This window comes from Mustela putorius, unplaced genomic scaffold (assembly GCF_011764305.1).
Source record: "Mustela putorius furo isolate JIRA1106 unplaced genomic scaffold, ASM1176430v1.1 tig00000281_pilon_pilon_pilon, whole genome shotgun sequence".
NCBI lineage: Eukaryota > Metazoa > Chordata > Mammalia > Carnivora > Mustelidae > Mustela > Mustela putorius.
Window position 1 is genome coordinate 16,956,358 of NW_025421343.1, and position 15,167 is coordinate 16,971,524.

General features: G+C 50.7%; 1 protein-coding gene across 1 annotated transcript in view; it reads right to left on the minus strand.

Moving 5' to 3' along the window:
- The window catches only part of FBLN7 (fibulin 7), a 49,438-nt gene extending 35,863 nt beyond the window's left edge, over window positions 1-13,575 (minus strand). The window contains exon 1 of the mRNA XM_045079142.1: window positions 13,302-13,575. Within this exon, the coding sequence (XP_044935077.1) occupies window positions 13,302-13,379 (78 nt within the window). The 5' untranslated portion in view covers window positions 13,380-13,575. The remainder of the gene's footprint in view (window positions 1-13,301) is intronic.
- Window positions 13,576-15,167: the final 1,592 nt, after the last annotated feature.

A 15,167-nucleotide genomic window follows, 5' to 3' on the forward strand; every position in this document is an offset into this window, starting at 1 on the left:
GGCTCAGTAAAAGATGTGCTATGCTTCTGGATCTTTCTACACTCTCCAGCGAACAGTTCCAGGGGTTTTTGGGTGGGTAGGCACCGGCGACACCGAAATGATCCTGCACTGGCCCAAGGCATGTGTCCCACCTGTTCTCCCTGTGTCCTCACCCTAGCCCCTATGATCCATGCTTCCCAAGGTCAGAGATCAGAGCCAGATTGCATCACTTCCTTGCTTAAACCCTGCCAATGGCTCCCCACCTACGGGAATGAGGCCAACTCCTGACCATGGAGCTGACAAGACTGTATTCCTTCCCTACCTGCTGTAACAAGTCAGCATAAACTTGACAACTTATTGCACAGCAAAGAAAACAGTCAACAAACCAAAAGACAACTGACAGAATGGGAGGAGATATTTGCAAATGACATATCAGATAAAGGGCTAGTGTCCAAAATCTAGAACATATCAAACTCAATATCCAAAGAACAAATAATCCAATCAAGAAATGGGCAGAGGACACGAACAGATATTTCTGCAAAGAAGACATCCAGATGGCCAACAGACACATGAAAAAGTGCCCAACATCACTCGGCATCAAGGAAATACAAATCAAAACCACAATAAGATACCACCTCACACCAGTCAGAATGGCTAAAATTAACAGGTCAGGAAACGACAGGTGTTGGCGAGAATGTGGAGAAAGGGGAAATGTTGGTGGGAATGCAAGCCAGTGCAGCCACTCTGGAAAACAGCATGGAGGTTCCTCAAAAAGTTGAAAATAGAGCTACCTATGACCTAGAGATCGCACGACTGGGTACTTACCCTAAAGATACAAATCTAGTGATCTGAGGGGGCATGTGCACCCGAGTATTTATAGCAGCAATTGTCCCCAACAGCCAAACTGTGGAAAAAACCTAGATGTCCATCAACAGAGGAATGCATAAAGAAGATGTGATGCACACACACACACACACACACACACACAAAATGGAATGTTATGCAGCCATAAAAAATTGAAATCTTGCCATTTGCAATGATGTGGATGGAACTAGAGGTTATTATGCTGAGTGAAATAAATCAGTCAGAGAAAGACAATTATCGTATGATCTCAGTGATTTGAGGAATTTGAGAAACAAGACAGAGGATCATAGGGGAAGGGAGGGGAAAATAAAACAAGATGAAACCAGAGAGGGAGACAAACCATAAGAGACTCTTAATCTCAGGAAACAAACTGAGGGTTGCTGGAGTGGAGGGGGGTGGGAGGAATGGGGGTGGCTGGGTGATGGACGTTGGGGAAGGTATATGCTATGGTGAGCGCTGTGAATTGTGTAAGACTGATGAATCACAGACCCGTAACCCTGAAGCAAATAATACATTATGTGTTAATAATAATAAAAAACAACAGCTTAAAACAACATGAATTTATTTTCTTATAGTTCTGTAGGTCAGAAATCGGACATGGATCTCACTGGGCTAAAATCAAGGTCAGGGGGCACCTGGGTGGCTCAGTGGGTTAAAGCCTCTGCCTTCGGCTCGGGTCATGATCCCAGGTTCCTGGGATCGAGCCCCGTGTCGGGCTCTCTGCTCAGCGGGGAGCCTGCTTCCCCCATCTCTCTGCCTGTCTCTCTGCCTACTTGTGATCTCTGTCAAATAAATAAATAAAATCTTTAAAAAAATAAAATAAAATCAAGGTCAGGTTTACTGGTTTCAGGGATGAGAATATAGACCTCTTTGGGGACTATGACTCTGCTTACAGACCTGATCAAGCCCAGCCCCTGCCAGCTGTGCCGAGATTGAGCATCCCACTCTGTCCACTGAACTCCGGTATTTGGACCTCCTCTGAGTCTCTCCACATGCCTCAGGAAGCTCGTTTCTACCTCAGGGCATCTGCACTGCTCTGCTCAGAACATCTGCCCCTGGTCCTCAGAAGTCAGGTCCTGTGCTTCCACTTTCCCTGAGGAGTCCCCTCTCAGAGAGCACCTGCCTGCTCAGTGTTCAGTAGCCTCCTGACCTTCCTTCAAAACAGCACCCCAATTCAGTTGTCTGCCTTTGGATACTTTTCAGTTTTATCTTGCTTTCCTCTCCCTGCTTGGTAAGCTCCATGACAGCAGGGCCTGTGTCCTCCTCAGCTTCCCCTCGCCTACCACATCCTGAGCACTTACAGTGAACACATGCTCTAAATGGCGTTTCCTCATTACTACAGTCCTCGAGATGTGTGTGTGTCTCTTACCCTCAGTGTTCATAGGAGGAAAGGGATTCTTTAAAGGCAGAAACTTGCCCCAGGGCACTCAGCCAGGAAGAGTGGGAGCCAAGACACCGATCAGGTACTGTGAGTCTTTTCCACTTGCTATAGTGCCTGGGGCCCTGCAGCCTCCCCAGGCCGGAACAACACTGGGCCCGGAAGCAGAATGGGTTCTCAGGACATAGTTGTGGAATGAGCACAGTATCTTATGTGTTAGCGTCCTTCTGGGAGGGTAAAATCTTGAATCATGCAATCAGACAAAAGGCCCAAATCACAGGAGCCCCTGAGGTGATACCAACATATTCCGAGGATTCTCACTTGTTTTATGTTTTCTCACTACAGTGTAAATGACTGCTACTTCTCTGGAAGCAGCTTCTCTTTGTTTCTTTTTTTTCTCTGATTCTACAGACACCCCTCCCTGCCCTGAACTCTGCGGTGCTTTCCCTTTCTTCAGAGAGGCTGGGAAGCATCTATGCCCTCGGCTCCCTGGGCCATGTGCCCAGTTACAGCTGATGCTCTCTGACCCCAGCCCCTCCTGCGGAGATGGGGGACACAGCCCAGGTGTGCAGAGGGAAGAGTTCCTTTGGGGCTTGCAGGGTGCCTCCTCTTCTGTTGAGGTTCTAGAGGTACATTAATCTCCAGAGTAAAGAGAAATGTCTGAGTCACTGGCCGATCCAAAAGGCCTCAGGGGGGCCAACACACAGCTTGGGGGCTTTGGAGTTGCCTGGAGTTGCCGCTAGCCTTTCCCCAGCTCTCCCCAGAATTTGATGTGTATACCTGTCGTGTCTCCATCTTACGTGGAAACCCAACCCCAGGATGAGTGGCTTGGGCCTTGCTTCCCATTTAGCTTCCTCCCAAGGGAGATTCAGGTGCCCAGACTGCCAGAGGGGCCCACATCTTCCCATACACAAGGAAAAAAAAAAATGATTACTTCCTTGAGGTATAGCTTTATTTATTGGAGTGGGTAGATGTAGATCCTGTCAAAGTATAGGGACTTATTTTTTCTTTCATGAAAATGTAATGGCCTAATTTTAGGACCTAGGCAGTTACTGAAAAGCATGGAAGACTCTGGTTGGCGGTTTGAAAGGATGTAGAAAGTTCTACCTGCCCCAATGTCCCCATGTCCCTTCGGGCTGCACGAGCCTTGAGAAGGTTGGCAGCTGTCCAGCAGTCCCGTCACTGTCCCTGCGGATCAAGGGAGTGACCAGCACACTCGGGCTTCTGTCAACAGTCTGGAGACTTCGGGAGCACGGGCAGCTGGCTGGGAGGCAGGGCTGGTGGCCATGGAGGGAGGGCTGGTGTCCAGACGGTGCGGGGAGCAGCTGCACAGACCAAGATGGTCTGGTCTGCCTGGAATTCGGTGTGGTGTCAGACACGACTGCTCCTCTGGTGTGAATGGGCCTGTCCCATTCTGTCCACACTGTCCCCGCTGTCCCCACTGTCAATACCTACTACCCAATACCCACTTCCCCCTACCCTTGGGGAGCGAAGGGGCTTCCATTCTTCTTTGTAATCAGGACTATCCTGGATAGGACTTGAGGCCCATTCCTGAAGGTGCCAGAGAGAGGATGAAATTGCTGGAGAAGGCCCAAGGTGCCAGGAAGGCCTCTCTGTCCCCTGTCCTCACTGCACACCTTTGCCTGGAGTACATCTCTGGGTGACTCTGTGGGAAAGTTGACAGAAACAGCTACAGTCCACCCCCCACTCCCGCTCCAGCCATCCCCATCATCCGCAAGGAGACTGTGCGGCTGGCCCCATAAAGATGGAAATCTGGGCACCTTGGTGACTCAGTGGTCATTTAAACATCTGCCTTCAGAGTGGGTCACGATCCCGGGGTCTTGAGATGGAGCCCCATGTAAGACCCCCTGCTCATCGGGGAGCCTGCCTCTCCCTTGGTCCCTCTGTCCTGCTTGTGCTCTCTCTCACTCTCTTGCTCATGTTCTCCCTCTCATAAATAAATAAAAAAATCTTTAAAAAAAAAAAGGTGGAAATCTGTTTTCTCACCTCCTGGATCTACGCTGGCCTTGTGACTTGCTTGTGACTTGCCTTGGCGAACAGAATTAGTGGGAGTGAAAGACCAGCTCCAAGGCTGGATCTGGATTAGCCGTATTGTCTAGTTTCTGTATCTGATGTTTTGACATCTGGGCCTTGCCGACTTGGCTCGGACTGCCCCTCTCAGGGCTAGCACACTCCTAGAGGCAGCAAACCCCCAACACCCTGTCCCCACCCCCAGCACAGCCAACGAGTCCAGAATCATTCCCCTGCTTTCTCTGGCTCTTGCCTGTGTGAGGCACTAACACCCCCTCAGCCTCCCCATCTCTCGCACTGCCCCCCTCTAAAATTAGTCAAACTAGACAATCCCAACTTGGCTAGCCCCTTTACCCTGTGTCACCCCTTCCTTCACCATACCTGGACAACCCCCAAATCTCAGGTTCTTTTTTTTTTTTTTTTAAGATTTTATTTATTTATTTATTTAGAGACAGGGAAAGACAGCACAAGGAAGGGCAGAGGGAGAAGGAGACACCCTGCTGAGCATGGAGCTGGAGGTAGGGCTCCATCCCAGGACCCTGAGATCATGACCTGACACTTAACCGACTGAGCCACCCAGGGGACCCAGGCCAGATTCATTTTAGAACATGGTCTCTAGAAGTCTCGTGCATTGTGCGCAGCTTCAGCCCTCTACCGCCACATCATGGGAAAAGGCCAGGCTAGCCTGCTGGAGAAAGAGAGTCTGTGTGGGCAGAGCCGAGAGATGCATCCCACAACCCGAGACCAACCGGCCCCAGCTAATGTGGCAACTGCCCACACATGGAGGAGGGTGTCAGTCCCGAGGGGCCGGGTCTGGAGCAGAGCAGCAGAACAGCCCAGCTGAGCCCAGCTCCACTTACCCTACTGGACTGACGAATTCAGATCCAGGACAGCTCTTTCAAAACCAAAAGCTGGGTCCCTGTCTGTTTTGATCCTGGCACCTGGGCTTCTGGAGGCACCGAATACTTGTTTTGTGAAATCTGGGTCCGTTCACCTCCAACCCCTCCACCCCCTGTATCTGAAAGTGGAGCGTTCCTCGGAAACCTTTTTGCAAGCCAAAGTGGGGTAAAGCAAAGATGCAACTACCATTAATTTATATGGAAGTTTATTTGAAGTTCCCCAGACAAAGCACAGAGGCTCCCAGACCCCATTTGGCGGCCGGAGGCTGAGATGCTGAGTGCAGTTTCCGGGGGAGGCGCTGGGTGGCGCCACTCTCGCAGCTCGCGGTGCGGCCGCGGCTTTACCCGCTCGCGGCAAAACTTAACGCGGATCGCTGTTTTTGCTTTGCGCCTTTTTTCATAAAAGCGAAAATCCTCTTGGGATTTCCTTCGGAGAGCGGGAACGGGTCCTCATGTAGGTCCTCCTTAAAAGTGAAGTGACCCCATGCAAACTCTCAAAAAGTAGGGAATCTGGATGGCTTCCCTTGTGCCTGTCGCTTCAGCCCATCCCCATCCATCCCTGCAGACACCCCTCGTCAGTCGTGGTGTCCTTCCACTCTGAGCTCTGAAGTGACCAACGAGCCCTGTCAGCCTAGACGCGGGGCAGGGCCCGGCGATGGACCCGACGCAGCAGCGCCGCTGACCGGGCTGAGCGGCCCCCCGCTCTGCTGGGGACAGACAAGCTCCTTGGGTTTTCCCCCTTTGACCCCTCATGTCATTCATCGCAGACCAAGGACTCCGCCTCGGATCCCCCCTTCCTGGACTCAGTCAGGAGGGGACAGTGGTGGGGCAGCGGTCCTCCCCTAACTTCTTCCTGCCCGTGGCCGTGCTCCCCACGAGAGGTTTCCGCAGCCACTTTCCGGGGCGCCTCAAGACCCCCATGGACAGCCTGGGGATAGCGGTGCTACTGCTGACTGCTTTAAAGGGTCGGTGTGGAAAAATGGTAATAGCTACAGTAGGAAAGTGGTCTGGGAATGCCTAACGATTGCAAATTAAAACATCATTTTCCTGGGGATGCGTTCAAAAAAACAAGGGAGGAAGCCAAGAAAGAGGAAGAGGTATGATCTATAAAACATAGACTCCAGCTCAGAAGAGCAGGCAGCCAAAGTCAGGGTCAGCGGGACTGGGGAATACAGGCTCCAAGGGAAAGCAGCCCGGACAGAGCGTGGAATAGGAAAAGAGCTAGAAACCACTGTGCTTATGTATTCAACTGAAGGCAAAGAGGGAGAAACTTCAAGACAACCACAGAGTTGCACAAGAAAGAGCGTTAATCCTAGTAGACTATTTGGCTCTGTGTGAACAATGGAACAGAGTATCTATCTGTCATCACAGGACACTGGCTGTTTAGAATGTGGAGTAAACTCCAGGGCATTCAGAAGCAGTTGTCTCAAGAGAGAGAGAACTACAGATCAATGTTTTGAAAGCCACAAACTACCAAAACTTACCCAAAGAAGAAAGCTAACCCAAACAGTTCTGTATCTGTCAAAGAAATTGAATTCATAGCGCAAAACCTTCCAGAAAAGAAGTCTCCAGGCCCTCATGATTTCATTGGTAAATTCTACCAAACATTTCAAGAACTGACAAATCGTACACAATCTCTTCCAGAAAACAGAAGACAAAGAACACTTTGCTCATTTTATGAAGCCAGCACTACCCGGGTAACAGGACCCTGCAAAGACGGGACCAGGGGTCGGCAAACATTATCTGCAGAGGGCCAAGAAGTACATATTTCCTTTTTTGAAGCCCATATGGCTTCTGATGCAACCTCTCAAGTCTGCAATTGTAGGGCAAAAAGCAGCTGCACAAATATATAAATATATGGGTGTGGCCAGATTTGACTGTGGGGGCGGGGGTGGGGGTGGGGTGGGTGCTGGATGTGGCCACAGGGCCACAATGTGCAGACCCTATACCGATGTCCCTCAGGAAAACAGGCAAAAATTCTAACAAAATATTAGCAAATGCAATCCCATAAATACAGAGGAATACAGAGAAATATATATATAAATAGAGAAATAAAGCCACAACCAGTTAGGATTATCTGGAGTTAAGCCTCTGCTTTGGGCTCAGGTCATGATCTCAGGGTTCTGGGATCAAGTCCTGCATCTGGCTCTCTGCTCAGCAGGGAGCCTGCTTCTCTCCCACCCCCCCCCCACCCCCGCCTTCCTCTCTGTCTACTTGTGATCTCTCTCTGTCAAATAAATAAATAAAATCTTGAAAGAAAGAAAGAAAGAAAATCAATTGGTCATCCATCTTTTTAACAGACTGAAGAAAAACCACTGGATCATATCAATTCAAGCAGAAAAAAAGCACATGACAAAATTCAACATTCATTCATAATACTCTCCCAAATTATGTTTTGAAAGAAATCTTAACTTGCCAAATGACATCTACAAAAAACCTACACTTAACGTAACCCCCCCCCCAAAACTGAATGTTTTCTCCCTAAGTTCTAGAACAAGGCAAGGATGTTCACTTCCCTATTCAACATAGTACTGGAGGTTTCGGTCAGTGTAATAGGGCTAAATAAATAAACCAATGGCACATAAATTAGCATGGAAGAGATTAAACTGCCCATATTCACAGATGACACAATCGTTTATGTAAAAAACCTAGAGAGAATCTACAAAATAAAAAATAAAAACAAAACTCCATAATAAGTGAGTTCCACAATATCACAGGATACAGGGTCAACAAAGAAAAATCTATTAGATGTCCATATACAAGGAATATACCACTGGAAATGAAAATTTAATAAAACAATACCATTTAAAGGAGCTCCAAAAATGAAACACTTAGGTATAAATCTAACAAAGCATATTTATTTTTAAAATCTTTAAATGTTGATGAAAGAAATCAAAGGTCTAGATAAATGGACAGATGTATTATGTCCACAGACTGGAAGACCCAATATTGCTAAGATGCCAATTCACCTCTAATCGATCAATAGCATTAATGTAATCCCAATCAAAATTCCAAAAGAATTTCTTGTCTAGAAGAAATAGACAAGCTAATTCTAAGATTTTAATGGAAAGGAAAAGAAACTAGAATAGTCAAAACAATTTTGGGGCGCCTGGGTGGCTCAGTGGGTTAAGCTGCTGCCTTCGGCTCAGGTCATGATCTCAGGGTCCTGGGATCGAGTCCCGCATCGGGCTCTCTGCTCAGCAGGGAGCCTGCTTCCTACTCTCTCTCTCTGCCTGCCTCTCTGCCTACTTGTAATCTCTCTCTGTCAAATAAATAAATAAAATCTTTAAAAAAAATTTTTGGAAAAGAATAACAACATCTTAAAACCTACCTGATTTGAAATCTTACTAAGGAATTACAGTAATCAAGATAGTGGGTTACTGGCAGAAATAGTCCTGTACCTGCATGACGAATTGATTTTTGTCAAAGTTGTGGTGATAATTCAATGGCAACTCAACCATCTTCTCTACAATGTTGGCACAGTTGGAAATCTATATGCAAAAAGCAATCCCCAACAGAAAACTCACACTTTGTGCAAACATTAACTCCAAATAGATCACAGATCTAAATGTCAGAATGCAAAACTATACAAAAAATTGGAATAAAATACAGAAGAGAAATTTCAGGACCTGGAGCGGGGCAAAGAGTTCTCAGACTTGACATCAAAGGCATGATCCATAAAAATTAAAAAAAAAAATGATCAGTTTAGATTCACCAAAATTTAAAATGTTTGCTCTGGGGTGGACAAGCTACCGACTGAGAGAAAATATTTCCAGTTCACATGCCTGAAAAAGACTAGTAATGAGACTATATAAAGAACACCCACAACTGAACAGTAAGAAATTAATCCATTTCTTAAAGGGGCAGACACTTTACCCAATAGACCACTCATGGCAAATAAGATTCTCAATATTAGGCAAAAAAGATTCTCAATTTTAGTAGTCCTTAGGGAAATGGAGATGAAAACCATAATAAGATACCACTACATACCTATCAGAATGGCTTGGAAACAAACCAACCAACCTGACATTATTAAGTGGTGAGCATGTAGAGTGACAGAGTCTTTTTATCCATTGCTGGTGGGAACGTAAAATGATGCAACTAATATGGAAGACTGTTTGGCAGTTTCTTACCAAGTGAAGTTTACATTTACTGTATGACCCTGCAGTCTCACTCCTAGATATTTGCCAGAGAGAAATGAATATTCGTATTTATTCACACACATAAAAGCTGCATGAGAATGTTTATAGCAGCTTCATTCGTGATCACCAAAAAAGAGAAATGACACTAGAGGTGTCCACTCCGTTCAGTGGGTGAACCAATGCACAGACTGTGGTACGCCTAGGCCACGGAATCTGATTCCGTCAAACTATGAGTAAAACGACTGTGCAGACCTGGAACAACACAGAAGACTCTTCTCTTCTGCATTATGCTAAATTTTAAAAAGCCAGACTCAAAAGGCTATGAGTTTGTAGATTCCATTTGTATGATATTGTGGAGAAGACAAAACTACGGCAATGAAGGACAGATCAGTTCTGGGCAGCGGTGCAGTCTCCTGACTGTGGTGGCAGTTACCACATATGGAACATAGTTCTATGCTACAAATCATGGCAATGTGTTCCAAAAACTGGAGGTTTTCTTCATTCAACTGTAAAAAGCCAATGGGAGAAGCTCACCAAAAGAATGAACCTCTAATGGTGGAATTTGAAACCCTGTGACATCTGTTCACAAGGAGAAGTTTTGGGGAAGGGAAAGCCTTCTGAACCACCCCCCAGGCAAGGAGGAAGCTGAGACCCTGCCTTCCTTGCCCGCCTTGAGCTGTTGTGGGGAGGAGAAGTGGGGGTTGTTACATTTCCCTTTCTCGTCTCCCCAACAGGGCTGTTTCTCTTCCAGGGGGAAGGCCACAGAGTGGGCAGTAGTTTTAAGAAAGGGCCCCCACTCGTGGGATCCCCATGCTGCTCAACCTGCCTTCCTTCCTCACCACCACCTGCTCCCATCCAGCTAATCACAAAACCACTGCAAAGTGACTCAGGACACCGGCGCTGACAAGAGGGACAGAAGTGGAACGCCACAGAGGACGATGGCAGGAGAGGGTATGATACTGTCCATTCCCATGAGACTACTGCTCCAGACTCTTCCAGAAAGCAGCCTCCCCCTATCCTGTAACACACACACACACACACACACACACACACACAGATATGCACGCACATACACACCCCGTAGCAAACACAACCACCCATTCATGCAGACACAGTTATACTCACAGGCCCTGGCACACAGACACATGCACACACTCACAGACACACACCTATCATGCTTCCTTGGGCTTACACCTAATGGAACAAAGTGAGCACATTTCCTGGTTAGCAGAGGACCCCCAGTGGGGGCTACTATGAGGAAATCCCACTGCCTAGAGCTAGAGGTCCTTGGATGGCCATGGACTTTGCCCATCTCCCTGAGGCAGCCGATGGTCCCATGAGTGCCATTTACTCTCCAAACACCAGCTGCATCTCCACCGGCCAGCAAGCCTAATTGTTGGGTTCAAGAGCCCCAGGCTCATCACGTGTTCAGACCAGGTCAACTCCAGCTATGCCACAGCCCCTCAGGTCCTCGTGATCCCAATTCTTTGTCCACTCTGAACCACGCCCCCTTGGCCCTTTCCTAGGTCTGCAGCTGTCTCATGCACCTGTCTGATTCAAATGACTAGGGACACTTAAAAAAAAAAAAAAAACACTGATGCCTGAGCCCCAACCCAGACCAGCTGAATCAGATTCTCTGGGATAAGGCTGGCATCAAGATTTCTAGAAGATTCCCAGGTGACATGATGTGCAGCCAAGGTTTACCCTGAGACTGCCCAGCTCTGTCCTGCTCAGAGAAGCACCAGCATGACCACACTCCCTTCATTCTGCTGAACTCCAGCTATGTGGGGTCCCTGGGTAAAAATCCCAGATATGGTCCCTGGCCCTGGGGCCCTGTAGTGGAGCAGACAGACAGTAAATTCAAATTCTACCAGAAGAAACTATTACAAATGTGATCCTATTCCAGAGCCTTTCATGGAACCAAAATAGGAAACACAAGGGCAGGGAGGAGACCCATTTAGCATGGGGTTGGGAAGGCCTCTGCAAAGGGGTGCTTATTAGAGCAAGGACCGGAGACATGAGAAGAAGCCCAGTAAAGAGTGTTCCTGGGGCCTTCTTTATGGTTTACCTATCAGGCTCCCCCAGGTAGGGCCTGGGTGGGGGTGGCCCAGAGACTTTGGATGAAGGACGCCTTCACAAGAACTTTTTAAACCAACTTCTACAGACAATCCCTTTTGTTCCCTTTCCCCCTCACAAAGCCCAAGGAGGCAGGGACTGGGGACCAGAGCCTGAGAGGGCTCATTTTCTGCCTCTGCAGCAGCCATAGACATCTGAGAGCTGCCAGGGTCCCTGCTGTTGTCTGGGCAATCCGGAGATGCAGTGGCAGAGCCAGGGACCCAGAATCTGCTGGTACGTCCTGTCCATTCTCCCACTCTGAGGGCTCCAGCTAGATGTGCCCACCCTATGCTTCTGGCCTTTGCCTCTGGGCCTGGTGTTTTGTTTTGTTTTGTCTTCTGCAAAGTGGGTGGGACATCCCTTGCTCTGTTGGTGGTATCGCGTGGCCTCAGACTAGCCCCTGCTGCCTGGTGGCTGAATGGCTTCCTGCTGACCACTTTTTTTTTTTTTTTTTTAATTTTTGAAGAAGATTTATTTATTTATTTATTTATTTATTTATTTATTTGAGAGAGAGGGAGAAAGCGCATGCATGCAAGTGGGAAAGGGCAGAGGGAGAGCCTCTTAAGCAGTTTTGCGCTGAGCACGGTGCCCCACCCAAGGACGATCTCATCACTCCGAGATCAGGACCCTGAGATCACTACCTGAACCCGAATCAAGAGTGGGGCCCTTAACCAACTGCGCCTCCCAGGCGCCCCCTACTCCCAACTTCTGCACTCACACCACCCACCTCCGGTCTCAACTGCGTTCTCCCTGCCTGGAATTCCTTCCTGCACCCCGGGGGCTTCTAGGTGGCTGTGAGTGTGCCCGCCTGCTTCAGGAATTTAGACGATAAACCAGTGTCGGCGGGGAAGGGGGAAAGGTTTGGAATCCAAGGAGAGGGACTACTCCTTGGCCATGTGACCTTAAGTAAGTCACAATCCCCTTGGGCCTCCGTTCTCTCCTTTGCAAAATGGGGATGACAGTGCTCCCCACCTCATAGGGCTGCTCTGAGATTTAAGGGCGTGGATGATGCTTAGCCAAGACCCGGGCACTCATGGGGCTTTCAGTGAGTCAATGCAGGCTTTCCTTCTGCCTCCGCCACTGGTACCGCTTAGGCTGGTGATGCTGGGCCACGCGCCACGCCAGCCACAGGGGAGGGGTCTCCCGCCGCCAGGGCCAGTCTGGCGGTTGCTGGCTCAGAATTCAGCAATTCCAGTTCCACCTTCCACCTATGGGAAGATGTATTTATATCTGCATTCTTATCTCAATTTTAACCATCGGTTCTTACTGGTGAGTATAAAAAGTGAATCTGGTCCCATAAATAAACCCAGTGAGACTCCAACAAACACAAACGGCAGGGAGAGAAAAACGAAACGGCAAGCTGTCTGTCAGGGTGGGCAAGAAAATGCAGTCCCAAATCTAAGGCCCCCCTAAGCGCGCGATGCGACGGCTTCAGAGACCTCCCGGGCCGCGTCTGCCCGCGCAGCGCAAACGCCGCTCGCCGACTCCGCGCGCGCTTAAAATCGGCGGCGGTGGGAAAGAGGTTTCAGTTAGAAATTTGAATGTTGGGAGCTGGAGGGCGGGGACAGTCTCCACCCTCACGGGGTGACCAGGAGCTCCAGGGGGGAGCCCCACCAAAGCCCGGCGTCTCATACATCCCAGGGTCACCTTCCTCCGACCCACGGTCGTCACGCGGAGCCCTGTCCCCCGCGGACCGAGGCTGTCGCCCAGACGGCGCCGCTGGACCAGCCCGGGTCTTCCCAGGCGCCCGGCTCGCGATGCGGCTCAGGTGACAGGCTGGGCGGGGGGGGGGGGGGGGGTCCCAAGAGCCGCTCCGCGCTCCCTGCCCAAGCCTCCAAGCGCCGAGTTGCCTCCCCGGCGAGCCGGACGGGCGAGAGGCGGGAGGGCACTGACCTGGGAAGCCCGCGACGCGGGGCAGGCGAGGAGCAGCAGCAGCGGCAGCAGGAGCGCGCGGGGACAGCTGGGCACCATCTTGCCGGTGGGAACCGCGCGGCTGGGGAAGGGGAGACCCCGCCTCGGGCCGGCCCACGCCGCGGCCCGGCAGCGGCTGGCGCAGGGAGGGCGGCGGGAGCCCCGGAGCGCGGCGGGCGCCGTCTCGGGTCCAGGTGCGCCGCGCGCGGGCCACGAGCGTCCGCAGCCGCCCGCACGAGACAGCCCCGGCGAGGCGGGGAGGCGCCAGCCCCCGGGCCGAGGCCGAGGAGGAGGGGCTGCCCGGCCAGGAATGCGCCTGGGAGCGCGCCCAACCCGCGCGGCTCCCCGAGGAGGCCGGGCGCGACGCCGAGGACGAGCGCGGGCATCCGGAGGGCCTCGCGGGCCAGGGCGGCCGAGGCCGCGTGGCCGGTGCCCCGCACGCGCGCCCGGCCGCCAGCCCACCCCGGACGGGCCGCCCCCGGCCCTTGACCGTCCCCTGGCCCCGCTGGGGAGCCCGAGACGCGCGTCGCCGGCCGGGGGTGGCGGAGTGGCGATCCCGCTCCAGCTCGGCGTTCAGAGAGCAGCACCGGTCCGGCCGGGAGACGGGCTTCCTAAGCTAGACCAAGTTCTCCATCGAGTGGACGAGTGCCCTTCTCAGTCATGCTAGTGGGGGATGAGAACACACATGACGGGGACCAAGAATCTCCTCTCCTCATTGATAATTCTCCCCTCCCCAACCTGAAGGAGGAACTCCGTTTAAAACGAAGGCCAAGGCCAGAGGTTATCAGATGCCTTGGATGCTTTGCTGAAGTGGGTGGGAAATCCCGCTGGGAAGGACAGACACGAGTGGTCTGAAGTCCCCTGCATCCTGGGGCTGTGGAAGGAATCAGATGGCTTCAGCCCCAAGCTCTTGAAAAAACATTATTTAAGTCCTTACTGGAGAATGTTTTCAGAAGGCAACGCTGCAGATGTCATGGTGCACACCAAGTCTGGCCAAGCCTCAAATCTATTTTTCCTTTCCGCATTTCGTTTAGCAGAGCCCACTCAGAGCTCCAGGAAGGGAGCTCAGAAGACTGTCGTCTCAGACCAAGAGTCCCACTGGAAGGCAGAAAGGAAAGTTGGAGTCCCCTGGAGAGCGAGGTGTGGTGAAGGCTGGCCACCTGAGCATTCATTATCCAGGAAGTCCTACTGTGCTTCTCCCTCCGCTTTCCTGTCACAGGAAGTAGAGCGGGGCCCATGTAATCTCAGTTCGCGCTCCTGGAGACTGGGCAAAGCCTGGCTTTTCCCAATCCAAGTGGAGGGACCAGGCAGCGGTGGTCCCAACCCAGGAAGCCTGCGGAAATTAGGCTTTTCTGCCTCAATCTATCACGTGTTTGCCCTTGATGCCAAAGCCAGTGCTCCCTCAGCCTCCCTCACTTACCCTTCTCTCTCCCTCCCACTAATGAAAGATTGGGTTCTGGCTGGTGTGGCTGTGTTTCGTGTGTATTTTATCCCACCTCCTGTTTACATGGCGACCTCCCCTGGAGGCCAAGACTTCTCAGCCTGCTTCTGGCTGTGAACTGGGAGCCAGACTTGGGCGCATGGAAAGAAGCGTTCTTTTTTTTCTCTCTTGCCCTCTCTGTGGATTCCTAAGGCTGAATCTGGGCATGGTTGAGTGAGTTGCCCACGGTATGTAAACCCCAGACTCAGGCCTTTCCCAGAGCTGTGCTGTCTCCTGCCTAGGCTACCTTCCTAGCACCTTTCACTTAAATACACATGTCCAGGATTTCAGGAATTCAGTTACAGTTACAGAATTTTTTTCTTCTGTGTTGTCTTTTTCTTCTCCTCTCCTCCACTCCCTCCCCTCCC